Consider the following 22,988-nt stretch of genomic DNA (forward strand, 5'->3'; position numbering starts at 1 on the left):
GAGCCAGGCTCCTGGCGGTGTGAAGCAGCAGTGCTAATCACTGAGCTCCTGTGCAGAGCAACTCACATTGTGCTACTCCATTTATCCCAAACCCTCCAGATTCTTCCTTAATAACCTAATTCCCTTTTCAATACCTTAACCGTCCCTGCTTTCACCACACTCTCAGGCAGTGTATTCCAGATCTCTGCAACACTTAAAAAACAATCTATTGATTTGGTAACAAAGTGTGAGGCTGGATGAACACAGCAGGCCAAGCAGCATCTCAGGAGCACAAAAGCTGGTGTTACTATTGATTTGGTCATTGACAGTTACCTTCAATCCAGGCTCTCTGGCTTTCAGAGTAGGACCTGGTTTCTCTTAGAGATCAGCACCCTCAATATTGCACAGAGGCTTTCAAATATTTGGAATGGTATTGAATCTGCAACTTCGTAACTCAGTAGTTAAAAACTGAGTCACAGCTGAAACCATGTTATAGCGAGCTAAGATGACAACTGCATCTGACTGTTATCAGTTTCTCAGTTCAAGAACGGTTTCTTCCCTGCTGATATCAGACTTATATAGCGGCCTCTCGTATATTAGAGTTGATCTTTCTCTGCACCTTCTCTGTAGCTGTAACACTATTTCCAGCATTCTGTTCTATTACAGTGTTGTACTTATGTAAGGTAAGATTTATCTGGATAGCACACAAAACAATGCTTTTCTCTGTATCTCACTACATGTGACAATAATAAATCAAATCAAATCAAACTGTCACATGACTAAATTTTGGACTCCACATAAAAGCCTGATGATAATTGGTGTGGGATCTATTCATTAGAAAAATCTGAGATGCCACTCAATGAAATAATAGTTGAACTAGAACAAAAAGAGACATGAATGACTGCAGAAGGCTGTAAATGTCTAGTCATTTGAAAAATAATGTAAACCAGAGAAAAAAAATACAAGAGAGAAGTGGAATTTTGGCCACAACTCGATCAACTTTGATCTTATCAAATGACAAAGCAGGCTTGGGGGCAAAGTAGCGTAAACCTGATTCCGTTTCTTATGCTCTTATAAAGTAGGTTGTCTAAGCCTATAGATGTCTTTTTATAACAAGTTTACACAGCCAGTTTCTATAAATGTAAACATTGGCATCTACAACCAAAATATAAAAAGGAGAACAAAAATATGACTTTAAAATCTCTATCTGCACTCTTGGGTCTTATTCCCCATTTCAACTGATGCTGACTTGCCCTGTGAAATGCTTCAGGAGTTTTACTGGTATGATATAAAGTGGTTCATTATTTTGGGCTATAGCATCTACCAAGAGAACAAACAATGTAATTTAATCACATTTTTCTTTTCGAATGTAATTACAGTAACTCAGGGATTCATTTGTAATTCTTCATTAATTCCAATTTCACTGTTTGGGAGCAAGTTGACTACCTCTGAGAGTTACTAAAACACATATTCCACCAACGTAGTGATTAATTTGAATTTACTGATTGTAAAGTTCCTCTGGAGCAATGCCCAAAAGTTGATTTTCACAGAATCCAGCTCCACAGCATTTTTAAATCACATGACATTAGATTATATTCAGCTACTTTTATGAAGGAGTTCTGTAAAATCAAAGACTAGCAATGATCTCCTTCCATTACTTTACAGTTAACAATGAAAAACTATGCAATAATTTAGTTACATAAGCACAAAGTGAAGTCCTTGCGCTTTAAGATTATTGTAGCAAGTATTAAAGATTCTTTGAACAGTTCTACATATTGCAAAACTAATCGTTTTTCATTTAGAATCCCATGCAAAGTGAATATTCACCAGTAAATTATTTTTCTTTAATCTTAAATTTTGTAAAAAGTTAAAGACAATCAGAGGAAAAAATTTCCATTGGTTGGAGGCATGATTAGCATAAAGGAGAATAGCAGTGATCATTCAAGACCTATCACCTCAGTCCCAGGACATCACTTTAGTTATTCCTCACCTTCTGCTACTTCATAACTGACCCTTCTTCTGTTATAAAATGAAAAACGGGGATGTAGGGATGTTTGCAATGTTCAGTACCATTGACGTGGCCTCAGATGCTGATACACCCCATGTAAATATGCAGAATGACCTAGATAATATGCAGGCTTCGGCTGAGAAGTGGCAAGAAATATTTATAACACACAAATATTAGGCCATCCACCCTTGACATTCAATGGCATTACCATCCACTGAATCCCTCTTTAACAACAATCTGGAGCTTTACCATTGATCAGAAACTGAACCAGAAACACATGGCTACAAGAGAAAGTTAGAAGCTGGACATTAGAGGATGAATTGACTCACTTCCTGACTGCCCATTGACTCCCCACTATTCACAATACTCAGATTGATGGGATACTCCTCATTTGCCTGAATGGCAGCAGCTCTAAGAACCACCAGAGAAGTTCAACACCATCCATTGCACGGTTTCAGATCAAAGACACCATCCTCAATCACTGCACAATCCATCAATTTAAATATTCACTCCCTCCACAACACAGCATTGTGGCTACGAGGTGTATTATATGGAAGATGCGCTCCACCAACTCACCAAGCCTCCTTCAGCATTGCCTTCCAAACCTTCTACCTCTACCATTTAAAAGGACAAAGGCAGTCGTGGCCTTGGCACTGCTTTGAAACATCAATACTTGCAAGTTCCCCTCCAAAGCACTCTGATTGGAACTAAATAGCTGTTTCTTCTCTGTGCTGAGTCAAAATTCCAGAACTCTGTTCAAGTGGCATGTGGCTCTGTTTCTCCCAGCACTGCAGCAGTTCAATAGGGTAGGGCCAAGTGCCTGATTGAACATGGCCAAACACTTTGACTGGAATTGAACCAGGCCTTGGCCAACTATAGCTCTTCCTTCAGCGCCTGAACCCACTTTCATTTTCACACTTTGTCAGTTGTTTCAAGCTCATGCGGGGTGCTTACCATACGACCAGCCAGCACAAGCTGCTGGTCTGGTTGTTGATGTGCCACAACAGCATACAATGACATGTCCACCCCTACCTGACTGACAGATTAACTGTTCAATACTTCCCATTATAACAAGCTGCCTCCCTCGCTCCCTGTGATATAAACCAAAGCAAGCCACAGAGGCTGGCATCCTGTAACTGAGCACTAAAGACCCAGTGAGTGAAGTCATTAATATGGGTCCCACAGAGGTGGGTAGCCTGTAGCTTGGTGGTGAAGTCAGTACATGTAAGCTAAGAAAGCAATGAGAAGTATACAGAGACTAGCAGCCTCCAAGTATGTGGTTAAGTGAGTGAACACCAAGAATGCAAGCTAAGAGCCATGTGATGCGCATGTCCGCGCAAGTGCAAAATGTGTAAGATGGGTGTCCACCTTCCCCACGAAGCTACCTGGTGGAAGCATGCAAGTCATAGGTGTCGCGAGCTCTAAAGTATTAGAGGTCTAACGTGGTCCCTGGGCTGGCTTGTGAGCAGGTAGGGTATAATGGCAATGCTGACTTTCCAAATAAAAGCCATAAGAACTGCAGAGGCTGTCGATCAGGAACAAAAACAAAGTTGCTGGAAAAGCTCAGCAGGTCTGGTAGCATCTGTGAGAGAAAAAACAGAGTTAACCCTTCGCGTCCGGTGACCCTTCCTCAGAACACGTTGTTGATGCTGACTTGGTGAGGACAATGGTGGGCCTTATTGCGAAGCAGCAGTTACAAGATAGCTAGGAAGAATATTTGGCGAGCTGCAGTCATCAGGTGCCACACTGACTCATATGTCAGGAATTTGCACCATCTAGTTTCTCAGTGTGGGAGATGAGAATTGGACTTGCCTGCAAATAAGATGAGTTGATGTGTTACTAAGCAGAAAATGCATGAAAGTACAAGAGTCAGCTATGAATCGTGAGATTCTGAAGTAGCATTTCCAGCTGGAGGAGGATATCATGAAAATGTTTCTCGACATCAAGATTCAGATTTTGTTCACTCTCACCATCTTTTTCCGCCTTTCTTGCCATTATTCATGTCACACCAGTGTGTAGTGAAAATGTCATCTGGCATTATGTGTGGTATTTTCTCAAATCATTATTGTTGGTAACTTGTGGTATTTCCCATGTCTATCAGATGTGATACTGGGTGAGAGTTGTTGGAGATAGTCTGCTGCCTTTGTCTTGAGCCATCTGACAATTAATGGTAGATAATATACCACCATAGGGCATGTATAGATAACAGTGTAATTTTGTAATGAGAAAATTTGTTGTATGGTAATAATTTCAAATTTATATGATGAGGCATAATCACAGGGCTTTAGAGAACGCAAACAGATAGACCTCTGTTTCCACTCACAGACTTTGCATAATGGCAATCAGATTTGTAAAATCAATGGGACACGCGCATTAATCCCTTCAGAACAATTACCTTATAGAACATCACCCCCACACCTTTTATCACCAAAAACAACCCACTACACAATCATTAAAAGAACTGCAGTACATTGTCTCCATCCCTTCACAAATGCAGATGATCTGATTGTTTCACACTTTCTTAGAACACTCTCTACTAACTTGGAAGAATAGTAGCTTCTTGCTTAGAGATTGTGATCCTGGTTCAGATTTGTGATTTCTGATTCAAATGGGCGATCTTTTATCTTATGAATATCATTTGTGGATGGGACCATTCTTTGTAGACAATGTTCATTATTTTACAGGAGGACCCTAAGTCATCTGAATTTTCTTCCTCAAAGATAGCTGCTCTGTTCAAATAAGTACTTTCTTCCTTGAAGCAATCGTAATTGCAAGGTAAAGCATTTAACATTCTTATTGGGATGTAGGTGTAGAGCTGAATGAACACACCAGGCCAAGCAGCATCAGAGGAGCAGAAGAGCTGACGTTTCAGGTCTGGACCCTTCTTGAGGTTGTCTCATTTTGCATTTCTCATTTGTCCCTTGGAACCTGATCTCACTCAAACTGCTGATCAGCTGGATCTCTTCAGTTCCTCATTGTTTGACTAGTAAAGTAAACTTTTCTGGACTCGTATTCACATCACTGAGAGATTGTTGCTCATTCAAAAAAATCACTGCCACTAGCACAGAATTTTCTTTTAGAAGACAAAAGATTGAGCCTTTCCTCCAGATCTGTGAAGCCTGTGATTTCTTTATGTTGACAAAGATAAACAGCTGTCTTATGCCATAGTGAGAGATTTGGCTTGATCGTTTATTTGTTTTCTGTCATGAAACTTGGAAGCCCACTGAAGTCTCCTTCCGGTTGTCTATCAACTGATTGGTCAATAATGATTTCTTCATAGATCACTCTTTGAGCAGCTGCTTGTGTTCTGTTGGAGGTTGTCAGTTCCATCAGCCATTAGATGGAATTCAGATGGAGACACCTGGCATGCTTAAAAGGAGAAGGTGGTTGTTTGAGAGCAATGTACACATTTTAAATTTTCTTAATTGTAGTACAATTTGTAAACTCCTTCTGCACTGAGTTATCGGAGAGTCTAATCTCTGTCAAATATCACCTCTGCTTTTTCCACCATGGTAACCGTTACAATAGGATGGTAACACCTACTCCTATATCACACAGAAAATCCACAGGTTATTTGCACATTGATGTAGACAAGTTTTATGTCTTCTGACTGGTTTTTTATTAGTTATTTCCCTTAGGAATGTCTTGGGTATTCGCTCCAAATTAACAAATTTTATATTTTACATATGTGATCGTCAGTGATTCCACTATTCTGAAGTTCTCTTATTTCTGCATATTTTCTGGAAGTGATCGACAGTTTTGCAAATGTAGCATTCCTTAGTGATGGCTGAACTTTTTTCTATGCTTGTGAGCCCATCTTATCTCAAAGCACTACCACTTTTTTTAGTATCGAAAATTTGATTTGTTTTCTTTATGGGCCTATCATGTACCTCTCTAGCGTGTCCGTGCCTAGTAAATTTAGTAGAAGCTGTTTCCCTCTTGAGGTTGTCTTGGTCTTCTTCTCTTAGGATCTGACTACGCGTATGTTTGGTTTCTGCTTCCAGCTTCCTCCAAGGTTGAATCTTCCTTGAACTGTAAGAAATCTGACTAAGCTTCATCAAGAGTTCCAACAACAATTCTGTTATGAATTCTGATTCCAAAACTCCATATTCACAGTTTTCTACTAAACTGTAATGGCTAATCATGGATTTGTCTATAAATTCTCCTGACAGCTAAACTGTTCTGCTAAATTCAATTCATTCACCAGTTTCATGTTTTCTTAAAATTAATTATTAAAAGCTTTTAGGATATGTTCAAAACTGTCTGATTTTTGATGTTTTGTCTGTTTATAACAATATTTGCAATTAAATCCATAGCGTATAGTAGTGAATTACTTTGCTCAGTTTCATTTTTAGTGTTTGACTTTGAGACAATGTTTTATCTTAACAACTATCACCTTCATGAAGTCCAATCCTGTGTTCTGTGTGCTCCATCTCTAGCCTGGAATCTGCTAGGAGGTATTAAATATTTTTCTATCTCTATTCAATGTGCTGAATCTTTTATTTGCGTAAGCATAGTTAAATCTGTATCATTCCCAAGAGTGGTATAAATCTGTTGTTATTTCAGGCTGTATTCTTGTATTTGCTAATGCTGATTTACTTTGAATGACTGTAATCTTGCTAGACTTTTTAACATAACATTGTTGCAATATTACATTTACTAGCCATTTTTAAAACTCTGTGGTTCTATAACAGTGTATTGAATTCTTCAATTAAAAAAAGAAGTCCTGTAATAATTTACTGTTTTTAGGCTTATAAATCTGTTTCTTTGTAATGCTGAGCTTCTGTACTACTTATTGGAGTTTTCCTGCCTTTTTAGTGATCATAATAGCAGCTTAAGGGTTTTCCCCACCCACTGCAGCCGAGGTGGAGTTTTTCCACTTCTTCCCAGGAAAAATGGATACTTTCCTACCTTCTGTGGTTTAATGCACCAATCACTTACTGTACCAACATTTTTAGATACATTTTTCTGGACTTTTTAAAAATCTCCCTCCTAAAATTGCAGCTTAATTACCAAGTCATGTGGCCCTTTCAAATTTTTAATGTTTTTCCTGATATTTCCTCTCCTGCTAGACATTTCCACTATGTTCTTTAAACTTGCCTGTTTGCACATTGAATAAATTCTGGGGCCTTCACAATTCTGTAGCTTCAGTCTAAATTTCCTTTCTCGGACCTTTCACTGTCCCTTACAGCTGTACCTTGTGGACCAGAATATCAATGGTGGAAATACACACTGTGAGAGATGAGAACGCTCTTTCAGACTTTTTTTTAACCCTTTCTAGTCTTTATGCAATTTTTCATAAAAGTTATTCCCTTTTCCCTTGGGGAATCTGACTTTATTTTCTTGATCCTGTACATGCTCCTTGCAGAGCCTCCTTTGCTAGAGTCTCTGTATTTTCTACGCGTGGTTCCTCATGGTTAGGGTAGGATTTGCTCCATTGCAGCCGTGTAGAATTTTTGCACACAGCTGCCGGTAACCTTGTTATATTTGGAGCTTTGCCAGTATGTGGTACCAGCTAAGAGAGTTATTTAAGGTAGTTTGCTGGCACCAATAATCCTTTGCCTTTGCTTTGTCTTGGGCTTATCTGGTGATTAGTATTGGAGAATAAACTTCCGTAGAGTACTTTCAGCAGAGGCAGTGCTCTTGAATAACAAGGAAGTTTGTTGCATAATGACAATAAGGACATCTGTATTGGTGAAACATAATTGTTAGGACATTAGGGAGCTCATACCTCCTCCAAAACTTAGTGTAGTACATTCACAAACTCCACTCTTCATCATTGTGTGGACTTAGTCTGAAATTGTAAGTGGGAATCAAAGCACAAACACTGTAGACGCAACCACATTAATGTTGGCTCTGGTAAATAAACAGAATTGGCCTAAAAAGAATGCAGTACAGTATGATCAGCGGACAGTGGGATTAGTGCATGCCGATAATCAATGTTTCCATCTGAACTGTCGGAAGACCAGCACGGAGTCATGCATCATATATCTATGGCATACATGCCAAACGATCGCTTGACAACTGTGTAATTGGGAAATTTATTGTTAATTTCTGAGTTGCCATTTGTGATGTTGCAAGTTGATAAATGAACTACCAAAAAACCCTGTGTGAAACTGATCATTTATTATTCATTATGGATTAAGAAATACATGGTATGTGTTAACCAGTTCCACGCAACCCCAACAGGATTAATTCAGCTGTTTGTTGTTATGGATGAAAAAATTAAAGCACTATTAGGCCTCAAATGACAGGGGAGTTGACAGTCTCAAACTAAACTGAAATAAAACCATTCAAAACATTTTGAATGTCTTTACTGGGGAAACAAGGTCACTTGTAATTGCTAACTGTGCAAGAAAAAACAAGGTTTACAACGTTGCTCAGGGTAGAAGATGTCCTGAGTGCAGTTAGAAGCTATACTGTTGATCTGTCTGTCCAGAAGCATGTACCTCACACTTACCAGTGATATTGAGTGACAATACCAAGACACAAATTTCCATTTGAAAAATCACAATATGCTTTATTGCACTAGAAGTACATTGCTAATGAAATGACAGGCTTACATAAACTAAACTACTCTCGTGTGTCAGAGATAATGGGAACTGCAGATGCTGGAGAAGTCCAAGATAATAAAATGTGAGGCTGGATGAACACAGAAGGCCAAGCAGCATCTCAGGAGCACAAAAGCTGACATTTCGGGCCTAGACCCTTCATCAGAGAGGGGGATGGGGAGAGGGAACTGGAATAAATAGGGAGAGAGGGGGAGGCGGACCGAAGATGGAGAGTAAAGAAGATAGGTGGAGAGAGTATAGGTGGGGAGGTAGGGCGGGGATAGGTCAGTCCAGGGAAGACGGACAGGTCAAGGAGGTGGGATGTGGTTAGTAGGTAGATGGGGGTGCGGCTTGGGGTGGGAGGAAGGGATGGGTGAGAGGAAGAACCGGTTAGGGAGGCAGAGACAGGTTGGACTGGTTTTGGTATGCAGTGGGTGAGGGGAAGAGTTGGGCTGTTTGTGTGGTGCAGTGGGGAGAGGGGACGAACTGGGCTGGTTTAGGGATGCAGTAGGGGAAGGGGAGAGTTTGAAACTGGTGAAGTCCACATTGATACCATTAGGTTGCAGGGTTCCCAGGCGGAATATGAGTTGCTGTTCCTGCAACCTTCGGGTGGCATCATTGTGGCACTGCAGGAGGCCCATGATGGACATGTCATCTAAAGAATTCTTTAGATGACATGTCCATCATGGGCCTCCTGCAGTGCCACAATGATGCCACCCGAAGGTTGCAGGAACAGCAACTCATATTCCGCCTGGGAACCCTGCAGCCCAATGGTATCAATGTGGACTTCACCAGTTTCAAAATCTCCCCTTCCCCAACTGCATCCCTAAACCAGCCCAGTTCGTCCCCTCCCCCCACTGCACCACACAACCAGCCCAGCTCTTCCCCCCTCACCCACTGCATCCCAAAACCAGTCCAACCTGTCTCTGCCTCCCTAACTGGTTCTTCCTCTCACCCATCCCTTCCTCCCACCCCAAGCCGCACCCCTATCTACCTCTTAACCTCATCCCACCTCCTTGACCTGTCCGTCTTCCCTGGACTGACCTAACCCCTCCCTACCTCCCCACCTATACTCTCTCCACCTATCTTCTTTACTCTCCATCTTCGGTCCGCCTCCCCCTCTCTCCCTATTTATTCCAGTTCCCTCTCCCCATCCCCCTCTCTGATGAAGGGTCTAGGCCCGAAACGTCAGCTTTTGTGCTCCTGAGATACTGCTTGGCCTTCTGTGTTCATCCAGCGTCACATTTTACTCTCGTGTGTCTATGTGATGCTACCCATCTGTCCTCAGGTTGATCAGGCCTAGTGCAGGTTTACTCATGAGGCCTCAACTTCAGTCTTTTTCCTGGAAAATTGGTCCTGGCCTCTCTATTTGGGGTCATTCAATCCAATATGGTCATACATCTACTTCTTATCCTCCTCTCTCAGCCACTGGACTCCAATCTAACAGCCATATTGTACTGTTAGTGAATTCATTTGCTTGGCCCACCCTGCTGTGTGGCCTGTGCTAAATGTCTATTTTCTCTTGCTCTATTCTACACAATAGAACGTGACAGGTCCACTTCCTCATGGAGATTCTCTGCCTCCAAATGTAATTGGTTCTGCTGTGGTGTTGTTACAATACAACAGTCCAGGAAATGCCCCATTTTACAGATTATTTCCAGTTAGCTCATGTGATCAGCAGCCTCTAGAAATGTGATTAACTCCTTACAAATGAAAGCTGAGTTTGCCTTACTGCTTGGACACCTCATCGTCGTTACTCCTCACATCCAAACTGCCAAACCCTTTATTGGTTTTTCATTCTGAATGATCTTGGGCACAATGTTTATTATTTTTCCATGTTTGTGCATATTTAGGGAAAATGTGAAAGAAGATGTTGGCTCCTCCTAGTTCATTCCCATGCTTGCACATTGTGGGAGATGGGGAGTAATGCTTGGGCCAACTCAATGGGCCTTTCTCTATGCTGTGGACTTCTATTAACCTTTTCTATTATTAAAGAGAAAGTGATAGAGAAACACAGCAAATCTGACAGTATCAGTGGTAAGTGAAACAGAATTAGCATTTTGAGTCGAACATGACTCTTCTCTAGAATTGAAAGGCGCTTGAAAAAGTTTTGCTGCTTTTGATAAATTGGGAAGAGGAGCAAGATTGTGAGGTTGCTTGGGGAAAAGACAAGGGAAGCGCTAATGGTGGTAAAGAAGAAATAGAGACGTATTGTGGGTATAGATAAAGATGTGCAAAAGAGAGAATGTCTCTGCTCTGCCGAGAGCAAAGTGTACAAGACACAAACAAGACATGGCTTAGGTACTTTAGAGCCTCTCGAACTTGACATTGAGTTTCATAATTTCAGAACATAACTTTTGTCCTCCATGTTTCTTTTGTCACCACCTGCTCTGGTTTATCTTGTTCACTTTGCTATCAATAGACCAAGCCTAGATTCTTACCCAAGGTAAATTTGCCATTTGCTTTGTCACTCAAATCATCTTTTTCTTAATGTTTGTAATTATCTCTGTGCCTTAGGTCCTTGGACACCCTTCACTTGCTATTCACCTATTGATACCATACTCACACACTTTGTATACAAGCCTTGTTATTCAGTATGTCAACACTCCACTCACACCATTTGTACTATCTTTTGACTCTCTTAATTTACCTAGAATTATCTTTCAATGATCCGTTCACCCTATAAATTCTATACCTGTGTGCTTTCCTCCACTTCACCTGATGAAGGAGCAGCACTCCAAAAGCTTGTGATTTCAAATAAACCTGTTGGACTATTAACCTGGTGTTGTGTGACTTCTGATAGTCATCATGACTCAGAAAGAGCCCAGTGGCCCATTATACCTCTGACCCATCATGCTTACAGCAATCCAGTCAGTCCATTCTCCTGCTCTTTTCCTACAGACCTGATGGTTTGAATTTTCCTCAAGTGCTCATCCATTTCCTTTTGAAATGATCATCATATCTGATATCATAACCCTCGTAGTCAGTAAGTTCCAAGTCATCACTACTTGTTCCTGAGAAAATTTTTCATCAGATTTCTTTTTTATCTCTTACCTAAAGCTGTAAATCTGGTTCCATAGTCTCTGCATCTTCACCTCATGGAGAAAGCTTCTGGTTTACCTTTTCTAAACTTGTCATATCTTGTACTTCTGTAACAAATTCCCCATAATCTTGTACTTCAAGGAAAGCAATACTACTTTTTCCAACTGAACCTTGTTGCTAAAATCTTTCTTGCCGAGAACCAATTTGGCAAATTTCTACAACTTTTCAATTACCTCAGTTTCCCTTCTAAATGGGTGCTGATAGGAAATGAACAGAATACGTGATACTTCTATTTATGCAGCCCAAGCTCCTAAAAGCCTTCCTAACAACTCCATTAATATATCCCACCACCATTATATCTATGCAGACGAACCTCCAGGACCTTCTGTGATGCACACCCTTTGAAACTGTTCCATTCTATCTGTATTGTCTGTCTTAATTCCATCTTCCAACATTCACCATCTCATTCTCTGTAATAAGCTCCATCCAACTTTTCTCTGTTCATTCTGTTAGGCCATTGAAATACTATCGCACCCCCACGGTTTGCCAAACCTCCAAGTTTTCTAACATTGCCAACTATTAAAATATTATTCTGTATTCCATTCATTGTCATTAGCTGCCCCTCTATTCGAGGATGATAGCTGTTCGGGCTTTGAGTTGCTGCCATAAGATTTCATGTGTCAGAATTCTGAAATCTACAGATCTTTGGACAAGTTGGCAGGATGTCCCATGAAGAAGGTAGAACTTGTTTCTGTTTCTTTCCTTCCCTTGTACTACTCTGACTCATTATGAAAACTCTGTGACTCAATATGTGATGTGGCCAGATGGACACGTTGATGCCATTTGGAATAATTAGGAGCAAGCTCCTGCAAGGCAAGCTTCAGCGTATCGTTGTAGCATTTTCTTCCTCCCCTCATCCCCTTCCGAGAAGGTTAGCCACGTGACAAAGCAGGATCTGTAGGTCAAGCTGCTTTCAGTCCTCCTGACTTGAAGTGATTCAGGGGTTTGCTGTATGTCTGCCGAGCTGGCTTTCAGTTAATCTTCTCAGCATTTACCTTGGATGTACTGTGCAACAGAGACTTTGTCAGGGGCTTCCTTGGAAGGTCTCGAGCCATACTTTATCACTTGCGGAATTTCTAAATGACAGAAGGTAACAGATCAGGAGAATCCATGTCAGGATTTGCTCAGCTATGGATAAAAAGGAAATGCCTCATAGTGTGATTTATCTGTCTTCTTGAAGAAAATTATTGAGTCACAGAATCAAAGAACCCTTAAGGCAGAAAAGAGGCCATTGTGTCTGCACTATCTTTCCAAATGAGCATCATGATTTAGTGCGATTCTCACACTCTTTTTGTCTAACCCTTCACTTTATTTATATAATCACTAAATGCGTCTTGAATGCCTCAATTGGCCCTGCCTCCAACGCAAAAGTGGTGGTTTGTTATCATAGATAGCGGGAACTGCAGATGCTGGAGAATCCGAGATAACAAAGTGTGAAGCTGGATGAACACAGCAGGCCAAGCAGCATCTCAGGAGCACAAAAGCTGACGTTTCGGGCCGAGACCCTGCATCAGAAAAAGGGGATGGGGAGAGGGTTCTGAAATAAATAGTGAGAGGGGGGAGGCGGACCGAAGATGGATAGAGGATAAGATAGGTGGAGAGGAGAGTATAGGTGGAGAGGGGATAGGTCAGCCCGGGGAGGACGGACAGGTCAAGGAGGCGGGATGAGGTTAGTAGGTGGGAAATGGAGGTTTGACTTGAGGTGGGAGGAGGGGATAGGTGAGAGGAAGAACAGGTTAGGGAGGCGGGGATGAGCTGGGTTGGTTGTGTGATGCAGTGGGGGGAGGGGATGAGCTGGGCTGGTTTTGGGATGCAGTGGGTGGAGGGGACGAACTGGGCTGGTTTTGGGATGCAGTGGGGGAAGGGGAGATTTTGAAGCTGGTGAAATCCACATTGATACCATTGGGCTGCAGGGTTCCCAAGCGATATAGTGGCGGTTTGTTATATTGAATGTACTTAGTAAGCAGGTGGATGCCATTTGCATGAACCTTTTGCACCTTGATTTGCCCAACGGTGTACTCTCCTACCCACAGCCACAGCCAAACCTGGCAAACCCAAAAAGGATAATCTTTTCTTTTGGGATGTCAGTCAGAACTTCATCAATTTTAAGATACGGGTATTTCAGCTATAACGCGTGTTTTGCTAACATGAATTGGCTGTAACATGATTGATGGATAGTGGACACTGTTTGGACACACAAACTTTCTGCTGTACAGGTATACCGATTTTCGATAAGTCAAGGTTACACACAAACACAACTATCAGGTTAGAGAGAATTACATGGAGAACATTTCCTTAACACCTTGATCAGTGACAACGACCAGGGCATTAGCGCTGATAATAGTGGCATGTTTGATATGGTTGAGCAGTAGGTGATAACTCATCAGTCTCTTATTTATACAACTGAGGAGCTACGAGTACATCCAAGGTTCTGTTCCATAAAGTGAGCATCGCTGTCGCCTTTCATTATCAATAGGACAGCGTATTTTAAAGCACTGTTTCGAGACTCCTGTCCATTTGGGGTGAGCGGAGAGTATCATGGTGAGAATGTTTCATCACAGATACAGCAGCCTAAAATTCCCTCCATTCCATCTCAGATACTCAAAAAACTTCCTGAAACTCTGCACAGATTATTGACGAGGAACTCTCAGATTTACAGCCAATCCTCCACTGCCAGAGGGCTTGCCAAATGGACCTTGGTAGATGTGTGCACATACCGTTGCTTAACATGGGGTCCTTGGAGAACAATCATTGTCCACACAATGTTGATGGATCAGGTCTTCATGCTGACCCACATTAACTAGGGGCATCGCTGAACAAAGCTGCAACTTCAGCTTTCTTTGCAAAGTACAAAAAAATGCCAGCTGAGGTTAGCGCTTAGAATTCCACCTAATTTCCTTCCTGCTTACCTCACTTAGCATTATTCCCCAGATCATCTGATTCATAACACTATAGAATCCCTACAATGTGGAGGCAGACCATTTGGCCCATTGAGTCCACAGTAACCCTGCGAAGAGGGATCCCACCCAGAGCCACCCTCCACCCTGTCACTCTGCATTTCTCATGGCTAACCCACCTAGCCTGCACATCTTTTGACTGTGGGAGGAAACTGGTGCACCCGGTGGAAACCCAGAATGAACATGGTGTTTGTCCAACATTGCAATAGAAATAAAATCACATTCAGAAATGAGAGAAGAGATTGTAGGAATTGCTGATGGTGGTGTCTGAGATAACAAGATGTACAGCTGGATGAACACAGCATGTCAAGCAGCGTCAGACAAGCAGGAAGACTGACATTTTGGGCCTAGACCCTTCTTCAGAAATGGGGGAGGGGAAGGGGGTTCTTAAATAAATAGGAAGAGAGAGGGAGACGATGATGGAAGGTGGGTAGAAAAGCAGATAGCTGGAGAGAAGACTGACAGGTCAAGGAGGCGGGGATGGAGCCAGTAAAGGTGAGTGGAGGTAGGGAGTTGGGATGAGGGCTGGTCAGTGACAATGGAGGGGCAGGTAGGTAAGAGGGACGATGGATAGGTCAAGGAGGTGGGGATGAGACTAGTAGGTAGGAAGTGGGGGTAGGAGTTGGTCAGTGGGGTGGGAGGAGCGGATAACTTGGAGAAAAGACAGACAGGTCAAGGAGGCGGGAACAATGTGGGCTGGTTTAGGGATGCGGTAGGGGGAGGGGAGATTTTGAAGCTGGTGAAGTCCACAGTTAGGCCATTGGGCTGCAGGGTTCCCAGGCGGAATATGAGATGCTGTTCCTGCAACCTTGGGGTGGAATGTTGTGGCACTGCAGGAGGCCCAGGATGGACATGTCACCTAAGGAGTGGGAGGGGGAGTTGAAGTGGTTCGTGACTGGGAGGTGCAGTTGTTTATTGCGAACCGAGAGAAAGTAAGTTGCTATCTGCACTTTCACTGCACACCTCCCTTGCTGGCCTCAGTCTCGGCACCTGTATACAACAGTAACTCCCTTCTGTTTGAAGTTCCTCTTCCGTTAAGCTTCCTCATCATCTTTTGTAGCTCTTGCTTGTTGACCCTGTTTGTTTGAAGAGGCAGACTCTATCCAGGTAACATGAATTTTTTCAACTCGCTGACCTAGGAAAAGAAATCAAATTGGAGGGATCTATTATCACTCTTTCCTTTTGGGCATCTAGCCTACTTAACAGCACAGTTCTTTTGCCATCACCTATTCCTTCTAACTTAAAAGCTTATGGTAGAAAAGTTGCCTCATCAAAAGTAGCCAATAAAGAAAGAAAGCAACCAATAAATTTGACAATAAAGTCTATTAAAACTTATAAAAAAGATCTACGCTCAAAACTTGACCACCATTAACATGAAAAAAGAAGTGAATCAAAATGTTACAAAAAGGTGTTATACCACAAAAATCTAACACAAATGAGGAAGAAAAAAAATCCAAACAAAAAGTAAAGACCATTTCTAAAATGTTTCGCTTACCTGCAATGAAATGTGTAAAATTGGAGAATTTGCTTCAGTCTATGTGAAGGCCTTCCACTGCTTTTGCTTCAAAGCATAAATTGCTTTATGTACAAATAAGCATGCTTCAACCACAGAATCTATCATGACCAATTCATACGCTAGCATCCTGCAGATTTCAAGATTAGTTTCCTTCATTACAAAATGATTTTTTTTCTAACCAAACAGGATTTTCGTTCGACAGTCCTTCCCCTTTAATGAAGAGCTCCATTGTTTGAACCGTTCCGTTAGAAGATATCAGCAAGGGTTTTTTTGATATGAACTGTTCAGAGAGAGCCCTCCAGTGTGTGCCTCTGGTACAGAATTGCAGCAGCATGTGACACACTCAATAATAATAACATTCAGAAAAGTGTTCATGATTGGGCAGCCTGGCAGTGCCCAGTTTAAAAAAAACAAATCTTGGTTGAGCAATATTTTAATTGAAAATGACAACTTCTTTGCAAAAAGCACAGAGAAGCATATAAATGAAGGTAACTTTGTGAAGCATTTTAATCTTATTGCTAGGGATCGATGCAGTATATTGAAACTTCTAGTGTATTGGTGAACCTTGTGTGGGAGATTGTGTGTGTTATGATGCCTGGTTATCATAATGTAGTTCTTAGTTATTACCAAGGCTACCAGGTCAGCACCTTCCATATCTTGATCAGAGCCACCTGGAAGGATAATTGCTGGAAGAACACAGAAACACTTCTACTTTATCCTAAAACTGGAACCATGTTGCAAGCATGCCTTGTGCAAGAATGACATAACAAAGTATGAAACATTCCAAGACTCCTTCCCAATTACATATCAGTGTGACATGGATATTTATTGAAGCTCATTCACAGTTGCTGCCTCCAAATCTTGAAAGGTGTATCTAGCAGCATTATGGAAATAAGCCCATCACAGGCTGTAGAAGGCCAAGACGTTTTACCACCAGCTTTTCAAATTCAACTCGGGGGCAACTATGAATTCTGCCTTTGCCATTAATGCTTTTATGCCGCAAACTTTGATCAAACATCCAGTTCTACTCCCTCAGACAAAACCCTAGAGTAGTCTGCTTTAACATGGTTCCCAAAGTAACCTAGCTGCAAAACTTCATTCAAATTATGATAAAATTAAAGAAAAACAGTGCAATGGAATTAAGACTGTTGGATTTGATGATATCATTTAAACACTAAAAAAATGCCAGCAAGCTAAAGCATGCAAATAAATTACTTTCTTGTGATTTTGTTGTTTTCTTCCCTCTTTCATTAGATCTTCCACCACAACTTGCTGCCAGGCTCCGAGTCTTCAAGCGTCCCAACTATTGTGCCTGCAAATTCATATCGCAGCACAAAAAGGCACAAAATGATTCAACTGAAGCAACTGAATTTGTGGACCAGAGAAGCAAGATGAAAAAACTGCAGCACATCTCTCTTCTTTACCGTAGCTAAAAGGAATCATTTATGGAAGAGTCCATTCTATGAAGACAGGACTCCTAATATTGGAATATCGTAATTGTACATAGCAAAACATTTTATAAGGCCCCACTTTACAAGTAAATTAAATTCCTAAAGTCAGGAAGGTAGAAAGTATGCTAAAATCTATCTTGTTGCAGCTGATGGAATATCCCAGAAATTCCAAAGAGGGCTGCCTGAGAGGAATAAAACTTTTAATCTTTAAACTTACATGAGAATGTTGCTTAATTTTGCAGTTATATTTTAAGTTAAACTATTTTTATCTTATCACTGTTTGATTTCTGTTTTTCTTAACTTGAAAGAAATGCAGAATACTCTGAATCCTGAAACAAAAGCAGAAAATGCGTCTGTGGAAAGGGAAACAGAGATAATGTTTCAAGGCCAATATGACCTTTCTTTTGAACTGAAAGGAGCTGGAAAAAAATGTTTTGAATGTTGTTGACACAGGGAGGAAGAGTGAGTGGAACAGTTAGCACGGTTGCTTAGAGCAAAAGACAAAGGGAGTGCTAAAGCTGGTCAAGAAGAGATAGAGATATAACGTGGGTATAAATGGAGGTTTACAAAGGACAGAATGGGTCTGTCCTGCTAAAAGTAGAGTCAATAAGAAGCAAACAAAATGTAGATGGAACGTTACAACCTCAATAACTCACAATTGAGTTAAAACCCCCTAGGCAATTTATAACTTCTGGGACATTAGGATTTAACACTAAATTGTGTGGCTTCAGAACATGACCTTTGTCCTTCTTTTTTCTTATATCACCAACCTGATCACACTGATCTTGTCTTGTTCACCTTTCTGAGTGGAGTGGACCATTTTTCTCCTTTTTACACCTTCATTTGTACTCATTTTGCCTTTACCATCATCGACATGCTCCTCAATTTTTGCTGTGGACACCCTCACAGTTTGTTCCACTTGTTCATCCACCCTGTTTGTCAATAACATTTAAAACATCATAATCCAGCTCCTTTCGGTTCTGAGGAATATTCATATGTTACGAAGCAGAGGTGAGGTCGACATCTCTTAAAGTTCAAACTGCAACACCCAGAGAAGATTGCCTCGCCCTGTATTCTGTTAAAGGAAATGTGAAAAGTGGTATAATCTGCCTCTCACCTCCCAATTTATTATGAAGGAGAAGTAAAATAAAATCAACATCCAACACTCTACAATCAACAAGTAACATTGTTTTAATCTGACTCTAACAGGTAACAAATTAACAGAACTACTAACAAACAGAACAATTCCCCCCAACTACTAACTATTCCTGAATAGAACAAAATTCTAAAGGTATGCAGTTCCATTAGACACAAGTCCCACTTCTATAAACCAAAATCAGTAAAAAAAAGTTAAAAAAAAAACTTACTCTGTCAAAGTTACAGTGAGGATAAGTTTTCCAGAATGTTCTTTGCATTCTCTGCTGTCCTCCAATCAGGAACACCTTCCTTTGTCGAATTCTTATGTCAGGATTATTAGGTAAGAGTGTTGTAGTACCTTTATTTAGCCGTTGCTTACTCCAGGAACTTACAGATTTATATCAGAGCCAGTAAACTTCTTTTCAGATGGTAGTTCACTCACACATTGATTTTCAAATGCCCTGTTCTTTTATCCCCTCAATAACCTACTAATTGGTCCAAGTGTGTCAAAATCAGATTTAAATTAAACTGGGTTTTTGTATCTAGGGCCTTGTTTAAATTAATTGGCTAAATTCATAAACCTGTTTTCTTGGTAAAAACGCTGCTTTGCCTGCTCACGGTATCACCTCTTGATGCAATGTTTCAATCTCAAGAACTCTATGCATCTGCTGCTGCTACAGACATTTTCTTAATCTCCAAGCATTAAAAAAATTATCTTTTAAAAGGAATACACGATCTTCCTCCCTATCATTTTAGAAATATAAAATCCTAATGTCCTGTCCTCCAATCCAAAAGTACTATACCAATTTCACAACACCTCTCTCTGAGAAAAAAAAATGAACCATCATGATGAAAAGATGGCTTCACATTTTTTCTAATCCTTAATACCATTATTACTACATCCATAGATCATTAATCTGGAGTTACACATTTCATACAAATTCTTGCATATATAACATTGAACACTACTGTTTCCATCTTATATACACATTTTCCTTTTAAATTTCCAATAATGCATGCACAATAACATTTTCATGACCCGCAACATGTATATTCTGTGAACTAAATGCTTGTAACATAAGACTCCAATGAAATAGTCTGGTGTTCTGGTCCTTAAATCTTAACAAAACATCAAAGGGTTTTAATCAGTGTACGCAACATTCTCCGATACGTTGTTCGCAACATAAACATTAAAATGTTGTAAGACCAGTACCAAACTCAATAACTCTTTTTCTGATGGATATTGAGTTTCTTTGAAAAATAGCCAATTGGCCTTTCACTGCCACAACCATCCTAACCACGCCCTTCTAAACCCTACATCGCTGCCATCAATGGTGGCTTGAAAGTGTTACAAGAAATTTGGTATGGCTAAAACTGTTGTGGTGGTTAACACTGCTTTTAAATTCTCAAATACATTCTGACATCATTCTGTCCACCTAAATTTCATGTTATTTAACAAATTCATCAGCGGCGCCACCGCGCCACTTAAGTTTGGTACAAACTTCTTGTAGAATCTGCTCAGTCCCAAAAATCATAACACTTCCTTCTTCAAGAATGGTCTTGGAAATTCCTCGATGGCCTTTGTATTTGTGTTCCTCAGTATCATCCTTCTGAAGAATGTCACTTCTGCTTTCGCCAAATTTTGACCAACTTTGCCATGTGCAGTCTCTCAAAAAGCTTTGCCAAATGCACCATCTTTCTGCAAGTGGCTAAAGATTGTGAAGTCCTCTATATAGACAGCACAGTTAGTCAATCCTGCCACAACACTGTTCATAAGTCTTTGAAATGTGGCTGGTGCATTCTTCATACCTAAGGGCATTACTTTAAATTGATACAGCCCATTTGGGGTTACAAATGCTGAAGCTTCTTTCACTCTCTCCGACAAACATACTTGTCAGTAATCACAAAGTAAGTCCAATTGTGTCATGTAAGTGGCTTGTCCAACTTATCCCACACAGCCCTCCAGCCTTGGAATTGGATGTGTGTGTGACATGGTGATGACCTTCTGATAATCTATTCAGAATCATTGCGTACCATCAGGTTCATGAACAATTGGTGAATTCCACTCATCTTGACTCAGTTCAATAATGCCTTCTTAGAGCATCGCTTCCACTTCCTTCTGTACCTGTGCTGCTTTGAGAGGATTAAGCCTGTAGGGGTGTTGTTTTATTGGAACAACATTCCCTATGTTCACCGCATGTACTATCATATTAGTCCTCCCCATTCTATTTTTAACAATGTCCTCAGTGCTGCAACAAGCTTTTCAATTCAGTTCTCTGTTCTTGAAACAGATAGCTTACTACCCTATCCCATTCTTTAAGGACTTGCTCATTATTAATTTTATTCTGAGGCACATCAGAATTTAAGCCATCTAGGGCAGCATTTCGGAAGTAATGCAGATATTTTAATCACTTACTGTTAGAAACTGACCTGTTGCCATATCTCTCAATATTGTACTTCATTGCCTTTCCCCTGTTTTACCTGAGTCAACTTTACCCACAGAGGTGAAGCCTTTGGAGAGATTGAGTACTAATTTACTATATGGTCCATGACTAGGCTGTGCAGATCCTCAGCTTCGCTCGCGATTTCCTTCACTATCTCAACTAATTCCTGTAGCCTGTAGGTACTCCCTCTTTCCCAATTTCTATGCCTCATGGAATGAAATCGCTATTGGAAGCTACATTTCAATATATTTATTAATATATATTCATCAACCATCTCTGCAGCTGTTCTTGCTGTTTGAACTTTCTGCTCCTCAACATGAGTTCTTATCATTTCTGGAAGTGTTTTTTTTTAAACTCCTCCAGCAGAATAGTTTCTCTAAGACCCTGTATCTTTTCTTTCTTTAACGCTCTCACCCAGTTATTGAAGTAGCTGTGTTTAATTCTTTCAAACTTGACATAAGTCTGACCTGGTTCCTTCCTTATTTTTTTTTAAGCCATTGTCAATGTACTTCTGGTACCAATTCATAGGCACTCAAAGTGACCAGTTTACTTCTCCCTTTTCTCTTGAAAACTCATCTGACAGCACTGCAAACACCTCGCTACTAACTTGGCATGAATTAACATTACCTACAGAGTCTCTGGCCAGTTCAATGTTAAGTCAATTTCTCAAAGGAAATGAAAACGGCTTCTGCATCTTTTTCATCGAATTTTTATAATGTTTAAACATATTTGTATGTATCCCAAACAGGCTGTTGGCTACGATGAGTTTGCGTATCCTTACTTCTGTCTTGTACTCTACCTTCCGCCACTTGAAGCCTTTTTGCATCAAGTTCCAACTTCATCTTTTCCAACTCAAAAATTATTTCCCTTTCTTCTGCTGTGGCACCTCTTTCCTTTTCTTTATCTTCAAACTCTAAATGTCTAATTTTCAATTTAATTTTTTCTATCTCCACTACACTTGACTGTTTTTCTGGTATACCTAAATGCTTGATGAACTCCTTTACAATTTCAGCTTTTCTGCTTTCTCTAGTTAAACCCAACTCTAGCTTGTTTGCTAAGTCTAAAAGCATATGCTACCTCTGCCTTTCTAAACTTTCTTGGTAAAGTTGGGAAGCATCCTTATCCCCTAGAACCTCTTTAGCAATGTTAAGAGTCATTTCCCCCACTTTTGACTTCACCAACCACAAGTCACTGAAATTAAACAGATATTCCACTTCTCACCTAAGCTTTATTTAAAGATCCAGGACATTAATCCTTAAGCCTATTTAAACCTGCTGTGACCCTTGCATTTTCCCAATCTGTTCAAATTTGTCTGCATCCATTCAGATCTGTTCAGATCCGGCATACAAACTGGCCAGATCCTGGACCTGAGCCCCCAGTCTGTTGTGAAAAGAGAGGTGAAACGAAATGAACTCTTGACAGTCACTTTACAATCAACTAGTAACAATTTACTTGTGTAACTCTAACAGTTAACAAATTAACAGAACTACTAACAACCCAAACATTTCCCCCTTAACTACTAACTATTCCAAAATAAAACAAACTTCTAATGGCATCCTGTTCCAAGAGACGCACGGCCCACTTACATAAACCAAATTAATAAAAAGAAAATTTAAACTTAATCTCTCAAAATTACAGTCAGTATAAGTCTTCTAGATCATTCTTTAACTTCTCTGCTGTCCTCCAGTCAGGAATACCTTCCTCTGTCAAATTCTTCTGTTAGGATATTAGCTAAAAGAAAACTGAAAAAAAAACCACACTGTAGATGCTGTAAATGAGGAACAAAAACAGAAGTTGCTGGAAAACCTCAACAGGTCTGGCAGGATCTGTGAAGAAAAAAAAA

General features: G+C 40.5%; 1 protein-coding gene across 2 annotated transcripts in view; it reads left to right on the forward strand.

Moving 5' to 3' along the window:
* The window catches only part of LOC125451703 (dual specificity calcium/calmodulin-dependent 3',5'-cyclic nucleotide phosphodiesterase 1A-like), a 793,424-nt gene extending 775,757 nt beyond the window's left edge, over positions 1 to 17,667 (forward strand). For both annotated transcript variants that reach the window (XM_059645774.1, XM_059645777.1), the window contains one exon: positions 17,368 to 17,667. In XM_059645774.1, coding sequence (XP_059501757.1) covers positions 17,368 to 17,546 — 179 coding nt within the window. In that variant the 3' untranslated portion in view covers positions 17,547 to 17,667. The remainder of the gene's footprint in view (positions 1 to 17,367) is intronic.
* Positions 17,668 to 22,988: the final 5,321 nt, after the last annotated feature.

The sequence above is a fragment of the Stegostoma tigrinum genome, chromosome 5 (genome assembly GCF_030684315.1).
Source record: "Stegostoma tigrinum isolate sSteTig4 chromosome 5, sSteTig4.hap1, whole genome shotgun sequence".
NCBI classification, from domain to species: Eukaryota; Metazoa; Chordata; class Chondrichthyes; order Orectolobiformes; family Stegostomatidae; genus Stegostoma; species Stegostoma tigrinum.